The 22,307-nt window shown below is 41.3% G+C and overlaps 1 protein-coding gene across 3 annotated transcripts in view; it reads right to left on the bottom strand.

Moving 5' to 3' along the window:
- slc37a1 (solute carrier family 37 member 1) overlaps positions 1–22,307 on the bottom strand; it is a 110,484-nt gene that overhangs the window by 72,529 nt on the left and 15,648 nt on the right. For all 3 annotated transcript variants that reach the window (XM_066707101.1, XM_066707103.1, XM_066707104.1), the window contains exon 2: positions 17,130–17,310. In XM_066707101.1, coding sequence (XP_066563198.1) covers positions 17,130–17,185 — 56 coding nt within the window. In that variant the 5' untranslated portion in view covers positions 17,186–17,310. The remainder of the gene's footprint in view (positions 1–17,129; positions 17,311–22,307) is intronic.

Genomic DNA, 22,307 nt, shown 5'->3' with positions numbered 1-22,307 from the left:
CAATGAATTGGGTCTTGACCGCCGTCTTGGCACCAGGTGCTAAACATCCACCAGCGGTAGGAATACGACCTCATAGAGGGAGCTCTTGCTGACTGAATAGTGGCTACTACCGCGTAAAGGAGACAGCGCAGCCATGTGTGGGATAGTGCGTCGATCCCTAGGGTTCCTGAGCGGTCTTGGACGGAGAACTATAGTGGGCAGTGTGTGGACTCTGCCGAGGCAAAGAGATCCACGTCCGCCCTGCCAAACCGGCTCCACAGTTGTTGTATCACAAACAGGTGGAGGTGCCTGTTTTGGACAGGCCTGGGAGGTGAACTGCTCTGATGAAGCAGAATCGTGGCTGCGCCCACAGAAGCAGATGGAGACCTCCTTGCCTGTTGATATAGGCAACCACTGCTGTGTTGTCTGTCCGAACCAGCACATGTCTGTCCCGTAGGACTGGAAGGAAATGAGACAGTCCAAGAAGTACTGCTTGTAACTCCAGGACTTTGAGATGGAGGGCCTGTGTGGGCACCGTCAACCTGCTGCAGACTCCACGTCTGTCATCATGACTGCTCGGTGGTAGACTGGCCCCAGGGGCACACTGAGGGTCAAATTGTGAGGGCTCTGCCACCAAAGGAGCTCCTTCCTGCACGCCAAAGTGACTGTGACTGTGTGCTCAATTGTGGCAAGGGTGCATCCTGAGTGACCTGAACCACCACTGCAGCGGCCTCAATTGGAGGAGGCCGAAGGGGAGGGTCTGTGATGCAGCCGCTAGGAGGCCCAGCAGCCTCTGGCAAAGGGACACCCTGACATGAGCTCTCAGCCGGAAGAGGGAGAGACATGTGGGTATGGAAGCAACTCTCTCTGGCGCCAGTGTCGCAAGCATGGCAATGGAATCAAGGAATCGAGTCCAAGGAATTGTGCCTGCCGAGTTGGCATCTGGCAGCCCTTCTCTCATCAGAACATCAGAAAGTTTACAAATGAGAGGAGGCCATTCGACCCATCATGCTCGTTTGGTGTCCATTAATAAGTGAGTGATCCAAGGATCCTATCCTGATTTTAAATTGACCCAGAGGCCCAATTCAGAGAGGCGGCCTAAAATCAGGTTTGTGTGGTTCTGAACCTGCTCCCTCGAGTGAGAACAAACCAGCCAGACGTCTAGATAATAGAACACGGATAAAGTGTGTGGGGCTAATGACAGACCAAGGTGAGAACAGCAAACTCGAACGCTCAGCCCTCGAAGGCGAAGCGGAGAAACATCCTGTGCGCCTGCACAATGGGGATGTGAAAGTACACATCTTTCAGATCCACCATGGTGAACCAGTTGTCGGGCTTGATGGCCTGGGACATAGTGTGCAGGTTGAGCATCTTAAAGCGTAACACCTTGAGGTGGCTATTCAGGTGCCTCAGATCCAAGATGAGGTGGAAACCGCTATCTATCTTGGGCACAAGGAAGTATGGGGAATAGAATCCCTTGTGCTGCCCCAGCAGGGGCACTTCATGGATTGCTTGCTTCTCCAGGAGAGGAGGCGATTTCGACACGAAGCACTGCACACTGCAACAGGTCCCTCACTTGCGTCCACACCATGCCCTGGTGGGGGGGTGGACATGTTTGAAATTGTAGGGAGTAGCCCACTGATATAATTTCAAGCACCCAAGAGTCTTGGGTGCGGAGTTGCCAATTTGAGAGTTGCTGGGAGGTGTAAGGGTGGGCCAGAGGCTGCAAGGGATGGGGCTCGGGTGGTGGAGGAGGTGGGATCGGGACTAGGCTGCGAGGGCTCTGGCAGCAGCGAGAGGGCCCATGTGGGCCGCTGCAAACGCTGACCCCTCTCGAACATGGAGCGCGGTGGGGCAGGATCAGAGGGCCAGGGGAGCTGAAGAGACTCCACAGCCCTCTGGATCACCGCCCAGAACTCCCAGGTCCTGTCCCGTAGGAGCAGGAGGGGTGTCCACGCTCAACGGAGGAGGAGGGGTGGGTGAGACCAGCGCCTCCTCCATGAGCTCCGCCTCAAGCTCTGAGTCCGCATGTGGACCCAGAGACAGGCGGTCCTCCTCCCAGGTGGCCCGTCCACTGCCCTCATCCTGAGATGGGGCAGATATACTCCTCTCGGACTCCAGTGGCGCAGTGTGAGTCAGCGGTGGAGCGTCATGGTGTGGAGGGGGTGGTACCTGTTGTGCTGCTTGCGCTGCCTGCATGCCCAGGAGAGCGCAGATTTGGTCCATCCTGTTGTTTAAGGCAAGGATGACCTCATCACGCTCCCTGTCGTCGAAGCCTGACAGAAGATGGGGATGGAGCCCTTGGGTCATAGTGGCACGCACCGCGGGCACGACAGGCAGGAAAGGGGGGGCCACACAGTGGCGGGGGCGAGAGGAGCTCATCGCCAAGCTCACATGTGCGTGTACAGGGACAAGTGGAGTGCCTAGCGGGCTCGCCACTGTAAGTGCATCTCCACCTGGCAACATTTATGTACACAGGGGCACTACACACCAACCAAATGCAACCTTGCTGTTCCCGGACTGAATGCTGTGTATGCCGAGCACCAGGTGCTGGATACAAGCGCCGCGTAGACCTGTACGCTTAACCACACCATGTGTGCCGGGATTTCCGGGAACACCGGGTGACACAGAGTCTGGGGTCCGAGGGGGCCAGGGGTAGTAGACCACCAGCCATTTCTAACGACCTGGTCTATTTCTCATTATGGTCACAAGTTCTTGTTCAAAGGTGGCTTAACCTCGTTGTGTTGCAGTTGCAAAAATTCGGCCCTATTCTGATTGGTTACATCAGTTAGCTGACGCACTGCGTTAACAATGCAAGGACTTGACGCGTCATTTGGCGGCAATCATTTTCCTGCTCCATTCACACAGACCTATTGCCGGAAAACTGCCGACAATAACCTATTCACACAGACCTTGCAGGCAAAACAAAATGCCGCCAAATTGCCGGAAATTGTTTCAGGGTGAATGGGGTTAAAGTAAATTGTTGTAAATATAAGAAATTAATGTAATATTGAAAAAAAAAAAATTGAGGGGGAATCTCACCTAGGGTGGCAAAAGTGCCAGAGCTGGCCATGCATTTCAGAGACAGAGTTGTAACCAAGTCAGTAAAACTGGGAATCGAGTTGAGTCAGTGACATGCCAAGCTCAAGTTGAGTCTAGTTACTGAATTTGTCGATTCGAGTCTAGTCAACTGTCTGGCACGAGTCACTCCAAGTCATTAGTTCCGACTGTTCAAGACCTAACAAGGCATGGGGAGACAGCTCAGAGATGTAGTTAGCACTGATAAAACTTCACAACTTGTGACAGACAGTGAGGGGTTTATATGGGGACCAGAGGGAAGCAAGGAACCAGGTTTGGGAGGTGCATGGCGAATGGGGGCAGAGGATTATTGAACAAGTGCACATGTTTTTCAGGAATGTTGATTGATTGATTGATTGATTGATTGATTGATTGAAGGGAGCTGGGAGAAGTGACTGGTAAGGAAGGTTGATGGTGACATCTAGTGCTGGTCTGTGGCCGTGACAACAAGACTGTCAGTATGTGTGTGCATGTGTGTCTGTTATTTTACATGTGTATCAGTATGTGTGTATTATATTATTATTTGTAGTATTATTATGATCCAGACCTTATCCAGGACGACTTACAGGATACACAAGCAATACAAACGTCCAATACGTTTTTAATTACAAATTAAACATAATACAATTACAGGTTCAAAATTGCAGCAGTGCAGGTAAATATACAGTTAATATAAAATACAAGTCCTACATCGTAATGTTAATATCTAGCAAATACAGACAAGATGCGTTGAATATGTGTTAATATGTGTGTGTATCAGTATGTGTGTGTGTCTGTTAATATGTGTGTGTATCAGTATGTGTGCACGGGCGTAGGTTTGGTTTCAGAATTGGGGGGGGCATGCTTTTCGAATCCACGGGTTGTGGGGGGGGTGGCGGGCGTTGTTCTCGAGCGGGGTATTACAAAAGTGCAATAATACAGTACAGATCAAACAAACAAACATATTAAATGAGCTAACATCAACAGAAATGTTTTGACATTTCGGGTTCAGCTCCCACATAATTGACTGCACAGGATTAACCAATGTGGTATTGTATTGTTGCCTCTGAATGAATATTAAAATGGGTAAACAAATGGTAAAAATCAGAGACTAGGCAGATGCATTACACACACATACATATTCAATGTTAAACCAATGCATTTACAGTATCTGTGCAGATTCTGCACAACATATAGCAAGCCAAATGATCATTTAGAGATATCTTTAATTAATTTCAAGATATCTGCAAATATTTCAAGATATCTCTAAATCATTTAAAGATATCTGCAAATCAATTTGAGATCTCATTTAAAAGTACATTTAGAGATACACCGATCAGCCATAACATTATGACCACCTGCCTAATATTGTGTAGGTCCCCCTTTTGCTGCCAAAACAGCCCTGACCTGTCAAGGCATGGCCTCTGAAGGTGTGCTGTGGTATCTGGCACCAAGACGTTAGCAGCAGATCCTTTAAGTCCTGTAAGTTGTGAGGTGGGGCCTCCATGGATCGGACTTGTTTGGCCAGCACATCCCACAGATGCTCGATTGGATTGAGGAGGCCAAGTCAACACCTTTTTGCTTTGTGGCAGGGCGCATTATCCTGCTGAAAGAGGCCAATGCCATCAGGGAATACCATTTCCATGAAAGGGTGTTCATGGTCTGCAACAATGCTTAGGTAGGACCCAAGGTTTCCCAGCAGAACATTGCCCAAAGCATCACACTGCCTCCGCCGGCTTGCCTTCTTCCCATAGTGCATCCTGGTGCCATGTGTTCTCCAGGTAAGCGACAAGCACATGCACCCGGCCATCCACGTGATGTAAAAGAAAATGTGATTCATCAGACCAGGCCACCTTCCATTGCTCCGTGGTCCAGTTTTGATGCTCACGTATCCATTGTAGGTGCTTTCGGCAGTGGACAGGGGTCAGCATGGGCATCCTGACTGGTCTGTGGCTACACAGCCCCATACGCAACAAACTGTGATGCACTGTGTGTTCTGACACCTTTCTATCAGAACCAGCATTAAGTTTGTCAGCAATTTGAGCTACAGTAGCTTGTCTGTTGGATTGGACCACACGGGCCAGCCTTTGCTCCCCACGTGCATCAATGAGCCTTGGCCGCCCATGACCTTGTCACTGGTTCACCGCTTTTCCTTCCTTGGACCACTTTTGATAGGCAGCGTACATTTTGTTGTCTCAAATTTGCATAGCAGTTATGCTAATCAAATATAATTTTGCTTAGCAACACGAGTTGCTTGATTAGCAATTTAAATTGGTCTACCAATGATGAAAAGTGGTATTTTTTTATGATTTGTTCTCATGACATATGATATGTGCATTCTTATCTAGATTACTTTGCATGCATTTCAGATTGTGAAATGTATTTTACAGATATTTGCATTGTTATTTAATGCTTGCATGTTGCAGGTGTGCGACTGTGTCGATAGTAGCCTACCCTAAGCTCATCCCTGTGCCCAAGTTATACCACCAAGTCTTCCATGCTTCTCCTGTAGTACTAGTGTATTCAAGCATTTCCAGAATCCTGCACAGTACTATCCATCTTTGCTCACAGACCCTGACTGCATTTTTTATTTATTAAGTAATGCTTGCATTCACCATTGCATAGGAAAGGAACTGGTGTGCTAATACAAGTTTTAAACTATATAGATGCATAACATTCAGCATCAGACTCAATGCAGATCATGATATCAGTCTTGACTAATACAGTTATGCACTTGAAGTGACTTTCAATACAACTTCTTTATTTTAAGTTTATGTAGCCTTCAAAGGCTTGTCATGTGTGCACTGAAAATAATAACATGCTGACCCACTTAATTAATTTTATGTCATGCTGATTGTAGTGTTACTGTAGCTTGCATGATGATGTTTGTGGCCATGGTGTTGGTGTTTAACCTTTGATCTGTGTAAACCATGTTGAGTGCTGTATATATGTATTAGTAATATGTATTAATATTATTAATTAAACTAGTAAGTTGAGAGAGTTGTAGATCATACAGTACTGCATTGGATTATGTGATATCAAAATCTGAATAAACTAAGTGTATACATCTTTCAAAAAATGATTGTTTGTCTTGTTTTTCTATGCATTGTGTGTATTGTAGTATGTTATATATTTATCTCAAGATAAATTATGTATTCCTAGTACTGTAACCTGAACAGAACATGTATGATGATATTCAAAGTCCATGGGAATGAAGTAAGTGTGGCCTGGGGAGTGAGGGTTCAGGTAACATGGGAACAACATATGAAAGATTAATTGGACCAGTGGATGAATGGTTACTTAACTAGTAGTGACATGTCTACAAAAATACTTTAGTTCAATATAAAGCGTTTATTTAGAACTACTTTTTACAATTTCAAACTGCAACAACTTGGCACTACTGACTTGACTATACAATTATGTTTGTATCATTATTAACCAGACTTAGTTAAAACATTACAACCATGAATGTCACTTGGCCATAAATGGAAAGCACCACTGTCACTTGACTGTTTCTAATGTCACTTATATTCAAGATACAAGTGAACTTAACATTAATCAGAAAACTGGAATCAACAAAATTAATTGAATAAATGTTTAGGAAAACGATTAATCATCATCACTACTAACTTCAGTCAGTCACCTGTCTGTGCCTTCTTGTTGGGCATAACATCTGGCTTATGTGTTGCTGCCCGTTTGTATGGTGCAACATTGGAATCCTGGACATCGTGGAGAAACCCCGCTCCAAAATGGCATTGGAGACCGGAAAGGTTTGCAATATTGCAAAGACATGCCACACATTAGAGAAAGTGACTTTGTAGTGCACCAGGACACACTTCATCAGCTCCTGTTGGCTGAGATTAATCAGATTTGTGACCCAAAAGCATTTGAACTGGTCCCACTCCTCTTCTAGGTTGGAAATTTCGACATCATTTTTTTCAGGAGATCATTGAAATGATTTACAAACATATTTAGCTCCTTCTTGCCAAAGGAATCCAGGGCATCTTTTTCTGTAGGCCAGATCCTGACATCAATTAGTGAGAGGCAGTCAAGAATTCCTTCTTGGTCAAGTGTGGTAAATCTATTTCCCATGCACTTCATCAATGACTGTGCATATGCAGGTACACTGTTCTTGAAATGATCGAGCACAGCTTGGGTTGAGTTGGTCAGCTTGACATTGTGCACATTTGACTCTGATTGCCTGACTAACTGCCGGAGGTGATTTTCAGTGGTGTGGGCGACAGATTGGGTCTCAGGTTCTTCCACAGGTACTGTATCACAAAGACTGTAATCAGATTACCTTCCACCCTTTGTTGGAGAGATTTATTCAGGTTTTCTAGCATAGCCTTTGCCAGCAGCAAGTCAACAGACTCTTTCTGGAGATTGAGGGAGATCTTTGATAAAGGTACTAGCCACACCGAGAAAAGTAGGAGGTGCAAAACAAACTCATAGGAATTTAGGGTTCTGAGATAACCCTTGAATCTTGCCTGATCTGCCCTGGTGTTGTACTGGAGGTGGCCATGCTTTCCAGGTGAGGAACGATCACTCCCTAGCCATTTATAAGTGCTTTGCATGCATTCCTCTTATGCTGGACCCAATGAGTGCCATTGGCTTTCAATGGTTTCGAAACAACTTCCTCCATAATCTCACCCAGCTCTTTCAGTTCCCGGACCCATTTGGGGCTGTTTTGGTATAGATAATAGAGTGAAGCAGGTATATCCTTGAAATAATCTTTCACTGCCAGTTCAAGGCGATGGTTTAAACAGTGAATCGCTACCAACCATGGGGAATCTGTCTTGAGTCGTTGTGAGAGGCCACTGCGCCATCCCAAATTGACACTTGCACCATCAGCCATGAAGCCTACCATTTTGTCATTCATATTATGCAACTCGAGCTGTCAGAAACCTTCTATTACATAATCCTTCAATCCTTCAGCATTGGCATGGGTCACATTTTTTAGTCTAAGAAATCTAGTGACAGGTACACCAGTCTCAGTTACCAGTCGTACATACATGATTTCTTTTTCCACAACACTCTGGTCTGTGGCTCCATCAATCAATAACGAAAAGTATGGGGATTTCTGAATCTCGGAGACCGATTCTCTTTCCATTACTCTCCCGATGATCTCGGTAAATTCCTTACATTTAAGTTCAGTATGGTAGGTCTCACCAAGTTTAACCCCATGCCGCCCCTCCAGCTCAACCAAAGATGAAAATGTTCTGGAAACAAAGCAAAATACAGCACATAAGATTGTGTAATTATACATTTATCCCCACAATTTCAAATTGTTACCCCCCAAATAATGGTGCAGTTCCTATTATTGGCTCATAACTAGCCCACTATGCAGTGACCATGACTCATTGTGGGCCAGTGTACTGATTTCTATCCTGAGTGAGGATGCCAATCCAAAGCTATTTGTATTTATTTATTTTTATTATCATCATGGTTATCTTAAAATTATAATAATGTTACAGTACTGATACCTGAATGGGAGTTCCTCTTTGGCCAGTATGTAGGAGATGTCCATAAATTTCCCCACCTTCTCCATCTCAGCACTTTGTGCTCCACCAAATCCAGTGGTGAAGTTTTAAAGATTTCATCCCGTGTTTTTGGTTTAGTCTTCAGCTGCAGAGCCTTTTTATGTCCCCATGTTTTTTCACATTGTCTTTTTTTAGAGAAGATCCATATATCCCATCAATAAAGTTTTTGCTATAGTTCCTTAGAGCTTTTAGATTTTCCTCAAACTCACAACAATATTTGCATTTGATTTTAGTCACAGTACCTGCATCTGTGCAAATGTCAATCCATGTGAACCCCCATGCTTTAACAGTGTGTTCTTTCAGGGGCATGATTATACAAAAGTATAATCTGATAGTAAATGTCAGTAAAAATTACAGTACATATGACATATCATGTGTAAAATGTGTAGAGTGCAGTAACAATTCAAAAACTCCCGCCGAAAGCTGTTCTGTTCCCACACCGATCACCCCCATTGTCGCCTGATTTTACTGTTGTCATATTTTTACTTATAACTCTGTAACTACAAGGGCTAGAGGCAAGTATATTATATGGAAACACTCAGCACAAACTGGAGATTCAGAAAATAACATACATAATTGTGTTTGCCCCACCAGAGTTAATACAGAAATCAAAAAAGACTTTTGACACTGGACAGTGAAACATCAAAGTCTTATGAACTTGTGTAAAAATAACTACTGAAATCTGACCTCCAGAACAGAAATTACAGCCATTTATATTAGACTACCACCAGCCGGAATAACTACAGTGAGGGAAAAAAGTATTTGATCCCCTGCTGATTTTGTACATTTGCCCACTGACAAAGAAATGATCAGTCTATAATTGTAATGGTAGGTGTATTTTAACAGTGAGAGACAGAATAACAACAAAACAATCCAGAAAAATGCATTTCAAAAAAGTTATAAATTTATTTGCATGTTAATGAGGGAAATAAGTATTTGATCCCCTATCAATCAGCAAGATTTTTGGCTCCCAGGTGTCTTTTATACAAGTAACAAGCTGAGATTAGGAGCACTCTCTTAAAGGGAGTGCTCCTAATCTCAGCTCGTTACCTGTATAAAAGACACCTGTCCACAGAAGCAATCAATCAATCAGATTCCAAACTCTCCACCATGGCCAAGACCAAAGAGCTGTCCAAGGATGTCAGGGACAAGATTGTAGACCTACACAAGGCTGGAATGGGCTACAAGACCATCGCCAAGCAGCTCGGTAAGAAGGTGACAACAGTTGGTGAGATTATTCGCAAATGGAAGAAACACAAAATAACTGTCAGTCTCCCTCGGTCTGGGGCTCCATGCAAGATCTCATCTTGTGGAGTTTCAATGATCATGAGAACGGTGAGGAATCAGCCCAGACCTACACGGGAGGATCTTGTTAATGATCTCAAGGCAGCTGGGACCATAGTCACCAAGAAAACAATTGGTAACACACTACGCCGTGAAGGACTGAAATCCTGCAGCACCCGCAAGGTCCCCCTGCTCAAGAAAGCACATGTACAGGCCCATCTGAAGTTTGCCAATGAACATCTGAATGATTCAGAGGAGAACTGGGTGAAAGTGTTGTGGTCAGATGAGACCAAAATCGAGCTCTTTGGCATCAACTCAACTCGCCGTGTTTTGAGGAGGAGGAATGACCCCAAGAACACCATCCCCACCGTCAAACATGGAGGTGGAAACATTATGCTTTGGGGGTGTTTCTCTGCTAAGGGGACTGGACAACTGCACCACATCAAAGGGACAATGGACGGGGCCATGTACTGTCAAATCTTGTGTGAGAACCTCCTTCCCTCAGCCAGGTCATTGAAAATGGTTCGTGGATGGGTATTCCAGCATGACAATGACCCAAAACACACAGCCAAGGCAACAAAGGAGTGGCTCAAGAAGAAGCACATTAAGGTCCTGGAGTGGCCTAGCCAGTCTCCAGACCTTAATCCCATAGAAAATCTGTTGAGGGAGCCGAAGGTTATTTCCCTCATTAACATGCAAATCAATTTATAACTTTTTTGAAAAGTGTTTTTCTGGATTTTTGTGTTTATTCTGTCTCTCACTGTTAAAATACACCTACCATTAAAATTATAGACTGATCATTTCTTTGTCAGTGGGCAAACTTACAAAATCAGCAGGGGATCAAATACTTTTTTCCCTCACTGTATATACAAGTAAAGAAGAATACTAAACAGGGAAACAGAATTCCAAACATCTGGCTTTTGAATATTGTCACTTTAGGCATTACATAGACATAGGCTATTATTTACAACAGCTCCCGTCTGTGTTGATGCAGTGACTCATCCCAGCCACCATGCTGCCATGGTGTTTTATTTTAGCAAACAACACACAGTCAGTGGCTTTCATAGTGCTGTAAACAGACTCCACATCTATTATTTGTTTCGGAAACACTGTATCGCATCTATTCTGTGTGAGCCCTGTCTTCCCCATGTGCGGTCGGTGAGCTCTCACACAAACACACAGCTCAGCGCAGCCTAGCCTGCTCAGATATGGGTTGTTTGCTGTCATTGGAAAGCTACAGCCCTGCCCTGTATGAGAGTGACAGATCCGCTGGCCAATGAGAGACAGGATTTGGGTAACAGGGCCTGGAGTGCGGCCCCCCTCTCGGGCATCACAAAGAAAAAAAACATATGTGTTTCTTAAAGGGGAGGTAGCTCAGCACTTTCGATTCTTGTTTTGAGTTGGAAAAAACATAATTTAATGCCTCGCACAATCAGCGAATCATTCAAGAAAATACATCGCAAATGGAGGTGAATTGACTCACTTTTTGCGAACCCTGACAAAATGTTCACTGATAGGTACGGACCACTACAGACCGGGAACACCCCACAAGAGCTGCAGTTTTGGAGATGCTCTGACCCAGTCGTCCAGGCATCACAATTTGGCCCTTGTCAAAGTCGCTCAGATCCTTACGCTTGCCCATTTTTCCTGCTTCTAACACATCAATTTTGAGGACAAAATGTTCACTTGCTGCCTAATATATCCCACCCACTGACAGGTACCATGATAACGAGATTATCAGTGTTATTCACTTCACCTGTCAGTGGTCATAATGTTATGGCTGATCAGTGTATCTTCAAATAATATAGAGATATCTACAAATCATTTAGAGATATCTTTAAAAACACTTTATTTAGATATATCTAAATGGTTTGCAGATATTTCTAAATGATTTAAAGATATCATTAAAATATTTAGAGATATCTCAAAATGCTTCTAATTTAGATATCTCTAAATGATCATTTGGCTTGCCATATGCAATACGCCACCATAGCATGATTCTGGGTTGCTGAGTTGAGTCACTGGTTCATGTAACTTCGCTCAAATTAAAGACAAAAGTATACACTTAAAGCACATCTCGTTAGTTTCCTTTAAAATCCATTGTGGTGGCGTACATAGCCAAAATGATGGCAATTGTGTCACTGTCCAAATATTCATGGAGCTAACTGTATATACTGTTACTACACCCTCTTAAGCATTATTTGGCAGTGTTACATGCAGCTTCTGTGCATAGAAGTTACACTGTATTCCAACATTGCACACATTGTTTGAAAGCTTATTCTCTTGGCTACCAGTGCGTTTCATTCTCAAACACATCCAAATTAATTTCTGTGTCGCCCGCCATCATTCAGAGCCTGTGGGGTAAATGCTCATTCTGCTCCGGGGGGTTTCATTCAGATGGTCACAGATCACTCAGTTTCGATCGGATTTCTTTGCAAATAGGCTTGTTTTGTTCAGAACAACCTAACGATTAATCCACTATATGATGTTCTGTCAAACACAGAGAAGTTCAAATCCAGTTATGTAAAATTGTTGTGTATTAGTACACTTGTGAACAGTTTTCTTGCCATTTTGAGTTCTATACAGGTGTGTGTTGCTTCTACCAAAAAGTGGATGGTCTTGTTTTAATCAGTAGACTGTCTAGAACATAAGAAGAACATAAGAACATAAGAAAGTTTACAAACGAGAGGAGGCCATTCGACCCATCGTGCTCGTTTGGTGTCCATCCAGTTCCCAAACTTTCAGCTTCTACCACATCGCTGGGTAGTTTATTCCAGATTGTGACTACTCTCTGTGTAAAGAAGTGTCTCCTGTTTTCCATTTTGAATGCCTTGAATCCCAATTTCCATTTGTGCGTGTGTCCCTGCTGATCTGGAAAAGCTCCTCTGGTTTGATGTGGTCGATGCCTTTCATGATTTTGAGGACTTGGATCAAGTCCCCACGCAGTCTCCTCTATTCCAGGGTGAATAGGTTCAGTTCCCTCAGTCTCTCCGAGTAGGACTTTCCCTTCAGACCTGGAATGAGTCTGGTTGCTCTCCTGTGAACTGCCTCTAGAGCAGCAATATCCTTCTTGAAGTGTGGTGCCCAGAACTGCACACAGTATTCCAGATGATGGTTTTCATTAAGATGCTTCTCTATTTTCTGTCTAATAATTTTTTCCAACATTTTACAAGTGATGCAGGTGAGACTGATTGGTCTGTAATTTCCTGGCTCAGTTTTGTCCCCTTTCTTGTGGATTGGTATGACATTTGCTGTCTTCCAGTCAGTTGGCACATCCCCTGTTCTAAGTGTCATTTGGAATATTTGAGTTAGCGGCCTATTAATCATTTCCCTCATTTCTTTAAGTACTGTTGGAAATATCCCATCTGGCCCAGGTGATTTGTTTGTTTTTAATTCTGCTATTCCCTTTAGTACCTCTTCCTCATTTATCCTGATCTCTCTTAGGGTTTGACTTGACTGATTGTCAACCTGTGGCATGTCATCTGTTTTTTCTTCTGTAAAAACCTCTGTGAAATACTCATTTAGAACATTTACCACATCTTGTTCGTTTTCCAAGATACCTACATTATTGCCCTTTATCTGTTTCACTTCCTCCTTTATTGACCGCTTGCTGTTGTAATATTGAAAAAAGCTCTTTGCATTGGTTTTAGCTCCAAGAGCTATGTTTCTTTCAATTTCCCTCTTTGCTTTCCTGATCCCTTTCTTAAGATCAATATGCAGCTCAACATATTCTACGTATTTTGATTCGTCACCATCCCTTTTGTATGCACTATACAACATTTTCTTTCTCTTTATATTTTCTTGCATACCTCTATTAAACCATTTTGGCCAGTGTTTTTTGGTCCTCAATTTGCTAAGTTTTGGTACAAATTGCTCCTGAGCCTCAAGTAGTATATTCTTAAAATATACCCATCCATTTTCAACTGACTCTGTATCCAATGTGCTCTTCTAAGAGCCGCCTCATACCTTCAAGGTTTACTTTTCTAAAATTGTAGACCATTGTTTTAGACTTGCTCCTTGTTTTTTGAAAGAATGCCTCAAAGCTAACCATATTGTGATCACCATTTGCCATTGGTTCTCTAACTACTGTCCTCCTGACACTATCTTGGTCATTTGAAAAGATCAAGTCAATACATGCACTCTCTCTGGTTGGTTCCCTGACAAATTGAGTTAGAAAGCAGTCATTTACCATCTCAACCATTTCTATTTCTGCTTCTTTAGTCCCACCTGGGCTTTCCCAGTCTAAGTTTGGGAAATTGAAATTCCCCATTATAACAGCTACATCCTTACTACATGCAGTCCTGATTACACTGTACAATGCAGCATCTTTCTGAATATCTGAGTTTGGTGGCCTGTAACACACTGTTACAGTTACACTGGCATTGAGGTACAAACATTTCAGGACTTTCCTACTAGCAGTTTCCCTTGGTTTTCTTTCCTTAGAGGAACATCTCCCATTGTCAGAGCTCCCTGCCCCCCTGGTTCCTAGTTTAAATGATTCTCAATTTCACTGCACATACGCTCTCCCAATGCATTAGTTCCAGAATTTGTCATAAATGTCAATATTTTCTGTGATTTTGTATTCCTACTCAGACCAAGTAATCGACAGATCTTGTCTTGTTTGAGCGATTTATTGAGTCTAGGTGCATAGCAGCAGCTGGACAGATGCGGACGCAAAATGGAGAAGTTTGAGTTTGTTTACAAAAAGTTAAATGCCTGCTAAAAAGGCACAAGAGAAGTATGGAGCAACTACATCATAATCTTCTACTTCTGAACAAGTGTTATTTGAGGATTTTGACCATTCAGAGAATAAACTTTCCTCCGAAGAAGAGCAAGCTACCGGAGAAGGAATGGATGCGTACCTGGATTGGTAAGTACATTTATACTGTTTTTTACTATAAAAACAACCACAGTAGTAATAATAATGATAAGTTCTTATAATTAGTGTAATAACTATTACTATTTAGTGCATATGTACTAAAGTAAATTATTTTATTAGTAGTAGTAGTAGTAGTAGTAGTAGTATTATTGTTATTGTTGTTGTTGTTATGTGCCATGTATTACCATTATTATTTCCAAGCTTGCATATCAACTTGATGAAATACATTGTGGGCATATTATTTTTATTTAGTTATATAATGACACAGAGTAAATAACTTAATATATTATTGCAGGGACGAATTGGAACTGCAGCTGCTTCTGTGAAGAGACGGAGAACTCAGAGCCAGAGAGCCGTGCGCACAAACCAGATCCAGCAGGTTCCTCAGGGTGACCTGCGCACTGAGCAGTGACTGGGGCAATGGCTGCATAGGCATGGGGGACAGGCACACAGCTAGAGAGAGATGCATGAAGGACTACAGCCATTCAGATTTCTTGGGCATTCCCAAAAGTATTTTTAGGAAAACACTTGTTCATGAACTGGCAGGTGAACAATTCACTATACAGACAGCATAACTGAATTGAAGTTACGAGATTCAGCACTTCCCAGATGCTGTGTCATATTTTGATGAAAGTAAAAAGGCAACGCAAGGAAGGAAGTACCTTTTCCAAACAGAAGGGCAAACATTCCCAAACACCTTGCAGGACCTGTGCAGTGCCCATCTGGTGCTGGAGAGGAACTGTTTTAGTAAATGGCACCCCCAATAAGCATTACAATTAATGTCAAATGTGCCAGATGTGTCAAATATGTTTGAATACTTTTATATGTTGTTGTAGAGTTATTTTTGCTATATTTTATGATTTTTACTCTCTCTGTTATAATTTGTTATATCTCTTTCAATTTTTGTTGTATTTACATAGGACTTTCTTCCCAATTTTTAAAACCCCTTTACCTACAAGTGCAAATTGTCAAAAAGCTTAAACACACATATTTTTATACTTTCTTTTTCAAATAAAAAAGATTTTTTTTACAAAATGCGTTTTTGATCATCTTTATTATTTTATAATTTGTGGCCTCACATAAGTAGTTATATGCTAGGTATCTTCCTAAATTGAAAGTTCCAATACTTGGTATGATTGTTTTAGCCATTCTGGCTTGCAAAACAGAGGAAAATATGATTTATTGTTGAACTATTCCATTATTTCCACCAAACGGAAATTTGTGGAATTTTCCCTGTGATCAAAAGAGGGTTGAACTGTGTAAATTTCAATAAAAACTGGAAAAATGTAGGTGTTCTAAAACTTTTGACCAGTAGTGTATGTGCAATATAATTTAATTTAATATTTGCTGATGTCCATTCACCAAATGTCAAAACAGATTAACTGAACCAAATCATAAACACAACATGTAAAGTGTAGGTCCCACATTTCATGATCTAATATGAATGATCCCAGACATTTGTAATATGCACAAATAGTGTATTTCTCTCAAATTGTGTGTACAAATTTGTTTACATCCCTGTTAGTGAGCATGTATCCTTTCCCAAGATAATACAGACATGTGTGACATATCAAGAAGCTGATTTAACCTTGTGCTGGGGACAATAAAAGGCCACTGTAAAATGAGCAGTTTTGTAACACAGCAGTACAATCTCGCCGATGTTTTGAGGGAGTGTGTAATTGGCAGGCTGACTGCAGGAATGTCCACCAGAGCTGTTGCCTGAGAATGAAATGTTCATTTCTCTACCATAAGCCACTCCAAAGTTGTTATAGATAATTTGACACTTGAGACTTGAAATCCCTAGATTAGGGCCAAATTAATTTATTTAAAATGACTGATTTCCTTATATGAACTGTAAGTCAGTAAAATCTGTAAAATTTTGCATGTTGTATTGCAGTCCCTCCATGCTTTTTAATTATACAATATCAAACAAACTTTTGTTTTATTCTATAAACTACTGACAACATTTCTCCCAAATTCCAAATAAAAATATGAATGGAATGGAATGGCTGCCATACATGTAGAGATGCTGATTTAAGAAAAACTTGCAGTGGTCTCTTGTTCCAGAGCTGTATGCATATGTGTTCCATGACTCTACAATAATGTAATGCAGTCATGGTTGCAAATGTTCAAGTGGAGATAGGGGTGAATTGTCATCGGGGACGAATTGTTACAGGGGCAAATTGTTGAGGGGAGCAATTGTCGCTGGGACGAATTGACGTGCTCCCCCTATGTTTAACTGAATTTAGGATTTATTTCATTTAGAATGAGCATACATAATTTCTCAAATTTGCAAAACAGTAGTCATAAACCCACACTGATTTAGTAAATTCCATTTACAGGAGTGAATTATTAAATACCACAAGAGAGGACACAGATATTGTACTCACCACTGATCTCTGGTAAATGAAGAGAGAATTCGGATTCCTGGGGGAATGGAAGCCATCAGTATATTATCAGCTATCAAATATTAGGACAAAAAATCTTGTAATTTGTGATTCATGAAAAGGTACAGCTCTGTTTCATGGCAGCTAACAACTGCCTTTCCTTTGGGATTTCTTCATTTTTATTCTGGAAGAAACACAAAAACAATAATTTCCATATGAAAACACTGCAGTTAGGCTTACAACAGAATATCTATATTTCTATAATGCTACAGTGAACAGCAATGAGATATATAGATACAGTGAGGGAAAAAAGTATTTGATCCCCTGTTGATTTTGTACGTTTACGCACTGACAAAGAAATTATCAGTCTATAATTTTAATGGTAGGTGTATTTTAACAGTGAGAGACAGAATAACAACAACAAAATCCAGAAAAACGCATTTCAAAAAAGTTAAAAATTGATTTGCATGTTAATGAGTGAAATAAGTATTGTATGTATGTATGTATGTATGTATGTATGTATGTATGTATGTATTCAGAGAAGACACGTGTCGCTGTAACCAGTCAAATTATTATATTCACTCGATAATAAATACTTTAGGTAAGTGTTTAGTACAGACACAAGAAACAACACCCACCAGTTTAAAACTTTTTTATATTTTAATATTTCAAAGCCTTTTTTAAAGGAAAAAAAATAAGAAAAATAACACATTTGTCACTTATTTCGACAGTATTTTAAAAATGTGTTACGCTGCATGTACAATATATAGTGTTTAAAAATACTTATTTTACTCTATGCAAAACTGTGGTTAAGCCTTGCCTATTCTATTAATCTTCTCATAAACGAGCCTATGTTAATGGTAATTTTAATTTCCATTCTAATAAACTGCAACCTTATGGGCTGAAGCCGTTTAATGTGAGCCTGGAGTGTTATTGGTTAGAATAGGCATGTCTGCTCCTATTGGCTAGAAAGACTGAAGTGGGTTTGGCACATTGCATGATTGACAGTTGGTCTGTCTCGCCGCAGATCAAACATACAGGACACATACAGCGTTTTTTTTTTTTTTGTCAAAGCCCGGGGAGCCGCTGAGGAGGGGTTAAAGAGCCGCATGCGGCTCGCGAGCCGCGGGTTGCCGACACCTGATCTAGTTAAATACTTAGTTAATTAGTGAAATACACACAGGTGATTAAAAACACAAATTATTCAGTCTCATTAATGAGAGTTAATACGCATCATCTTGCCACAATTCCATCACAATACCTGCTAACATCTCATTTATAATCTTTCCTCTCCTGCCTTTTTTTTTTGGTAGCACAGCCTTTGGTCAAATACACTCAAGCACTTCCTATAATCATCGATGAGCTTCCTGCACCTCTGTACTGGCACTCTTCTTGTGCAAACTGCTCCAGATTTTAAAGGTGCCTTGTCCCAACTGCTGTTTTCAGATCTCTCCACAAGTTTTCAATGGGATTTGGATCTGGATTCATTGCTGGCCACTTCAGAACAGTCCAGCATTTTGTCTTGAACTATTCCTGGGTGCTTTTGGAAGTGTGTTTGGTGTTATTGTTCTGCTGGAACCCATGATCTTTGATAGAGACCCAGCTTTCTGACATCGGGACACTGAACTCCAAAATGCCTTGTTATTCTCCTGATTTCATGATCCCATGCACACAATCAAGGTACCCAGTGCTAGAGGCAGCAAAGCAACCCCAAAACATCACTGAATTTCCTACATGTTTGACTGTACCAAAGTTTTGGCATGTTCAGGTGTGTTTTGGCAAATTGCAGTCAGGCTTTCTTATGTCTCTCTCTCAGCAGTGGGGTCCTCCTGGGTCTCCTACCATATAATCCCCTTTAATTGAGTTGGCGACGGATGGTGCGAGTTGAAATGTGTCTGAATCTGTGTGGCAGTTGATCAAAGTGCTTTCTTCACCATTCGAACAATCCTTCACTGCAATCGTCCATAAAGTATTCTCTTGCGGCCACATCCAGAGAGGTTGGCTACAGTGGCATGGGCCTCAAACTTCTTGATAACATTACGTACAGTGGAAACAGGAACTTCAACATTTCTGGAGATGCACTTGTAGTCTTGAGATTGCCCATGCTGGCTACAATCTTGTGTGTGATTTCCCCAGACAATTAATTGTTTTTCTTTGTTTTCTCCATGCTCATTGTGATACACAGTGACACAAAACAGGAAAACTGGTTGAATGAGTGATTTTTATATTGCAAGCACCTGCATCTCACCACAGGTGAGTTCAATTCCAAAGTAAAGGAGAATCACCTGCTTAAAAACTAATTATATAACTAATTCTAGAGGGTGCCAATAATATCATCCAGGCCATTTTTTGATTTCTTTGTGGAATTAGATAGGATTTAGTAAATTATTCAGATGTTTTTGTTTTGTTCAACTGCAAACCAAAGACATACATGTATGGATACCAAAAGATTTTTGAATTCCAACAGTTTTCTGGAAGAAATTGTGAATTACTTGAAAAAAGTACAAGGGTGCCAATATTTTTGGCCAGGGCTGTACATTTCCCTCAATGGCCACACCTTAGACTCACATACCTAGACATCACCTATGTCTTGAGACGTGTTAATGAAAATGTCCATTCCAAGACTCTGGAAGATGTCTTGAGACACGTCTTCAAGACACAGGTCATCATGCCACGGCAGCTTATTACGTGTCTTCAGACATGACTTTTAGAAAAGATGTCTTGAAGATACTCCCATATCCAATATATATATATACACTCACCTAAAGGATTATTAGGAACACCTGTTCAATTTCTCATTAATGCAATTATCTAACCAACCAATCACATGGCAGTTGCTTCAATGCATTTAGGGGTGTGGTCCTGGTCAAGACAATCTCCTGAACTCCAAACTGAATGTCTGAATGGGAAAGAAAGGTGATTTAAGCAATTTTGAGCGTGGCATGGTTGTTGGTGCCAGACGGGCCGGTCTGAGTATTTCACAATCTGCTCAGTTACTGGGATTGTCACGCACAACCATTTCTAGGGTTTACAAAGAATGGTGTGAAAAGGGAAAAACATCCAGTATGTGGCAGTCCTGTGGCATTTAAACGATGCCCAGTTGGCACTAAGGGGCCTAAAGTGTGCCAAGAAAACATCCCCCACACCATTACACCACCACCACCAGCCTGCACAGTGGTAACAAGGCATGATGGATCCATGTTCTCATTCTGTTTACGCCAAATTCTGACTCTACCATCTGAATGTCTCAACAGAAATCGAGACTCATCAGACCAGGCAACATTTTTCCAGTCTTCAACTGTCCAATTTTGGTGAGCTTGTGCAAATTGTAGCCTCTTTTTCCTATTTGTAGTGGAGATGAGTGGTACCCAGTGGGGTCTTCTGCTGTTGTAGCCCATCCGCCTCAAGGTTGTACGTGTTGTGGCTTCACAAATGCTTTGCTGCATACCTCGGTTATAACGAGTGGTTTTTTCAGTCAAAGTTGCTCTTCTTGTGTAATACTCAGACCGGCCCGTCTGGCACCAACAACCATGTCACGCTCAAAATTGCTTAAATCACCTTTCTTTCCCATTCAGACATTCAGTTTGGAGTTCAGGAGATTGTCTTGACCAGGACCACACCCCTAAATGCATTGAAGCAACTGCCATGTGATTGGTTGATTAGAAAATTGCATTAATGAGAAATTGAACAGGTGTTCCTAATAATCCTTTAGGTGAGTGTATAATTAATTGAAATAGCACACTTTCACTTCCACTTTTGAAATGTTTTTTTTTTTTAATTTTTAACATACGTGTCTTAAGATGTCATTAAAAAATACCATGTCTTGAAGACACTCCCATATCCATTATTTTTTGAAGATTCAGATTTTGTTGAACCCCTAAGTATAGGCTATATATATCTTTTTTGAAATAACAAAATGCTTCCAGATTTTTTGTAATTGAATGTAGATTTCTTAAGTGTATGTACACTCTTAACACGATTGTGCTAACTTTAACACATTGTGTATTTGTTCAAGGACAATACAAATTTATTTTAAAATTCACCAAAGCACAACACAATAACATGTATTTTTACCACAATTACACAATAGTGTGTTACAGATGTTATTGTATTTTAACTTGTTACAAATATTGTGTTATGAAATACACAATACACTCTTAGAAAAAATGGTTCTTTGGGGTTCTATATAGCACCATTGGCTGTGAGAGGTGCTATATAGAACCCGTCTGTAGAATGTCCGCACCGTGCCCTGCTCTCATTGGTACAAATGGATTTCTCTGCGGATGGACAAGAGCTGTCAATGGAATTTGCGCGAGCCTGCCAGTGAGTGAAGATTTTCTAAGTTCTGAGGTAAGTATGAATAGCGTTACAAAATGTTGGCGAGATTTATTTTGCAGGTGTAATTATGTAAACCCAACATTATTCAGAAAATGGATACAATCTATTTCCTAGCATATAACAAGTAAGTGATGTTTCCAGAATGAGATTCTTCTTGGAAAACAGCTTATCATTAACCATTTTTAGATAGTTTTCGATACCTGCCCAGGTTCAGCACTATCCAGTTTTGTGACAACTATTTTTAAAAATAGTTTGATTCGCTCTCGAAATTTGTTTCCTTTTTAATATATTTTGTGATTCGTTTCATATAATGTAGCAGATACTCCTATCAAAAAACTAAACAAACAAACAAAAAAAACATTAGATTTAAAATTACATTTTAAACCCCTGTGTATTTTAAATCTCCAATTCAGATTACCATGGTTGAAAAATGGACCACAGAAGAAACATGCAAATGGCTTCAAAATACTGATCTAATAAGAACATAAGAACATGTGTAAAGAAGTGTCTCCTGTTTTCCGTCTTGAATGTCTTGAAGCCCAATTTCCATTTGTGTCCCCGGGTGCGTGTGTCCCTGCTGATCTGGAAAAGTTCCTCTGGTTTGATGAGGTCGATGCCTTTCAGTGTTTACAAACATGAGTGCAGCTTTATAGGAAAATTACATAGAATCTTGTGGCCTTTCATATAATCAAAGGCTTCAGAAGATGCAAGCTCTGGAAAGTTTGTAGGCTGCCCTTCCCAAGGGAGGAGGTCATCATGGAGGCAGATGTCTGGTCCTGTTACAGCATACAAATGGTATGATCTTGTGGTTTTCTTAGCAACGAGGTAACATCTTTAGCTTTG

Source organism: Amia ocellicauda, chromosome 6, assembly GCF_036373705.1.
Source record: "Amia ocellicauda isolate fAmiCal2 chromosome 6, fAmiCal2.hap1, whole genome shotgun sequence".
Taxonomy (NCBI): Eukaryota; Metazoa; Chordata; class Actinopteri; order Amiiformes; family Amiidae; genus Amia; species Amia ocellicauda.
Note: the sequence above shows the minus strand (reverse complement) of the source record. Positions and strands in the feature narration are given on the sequence as shown.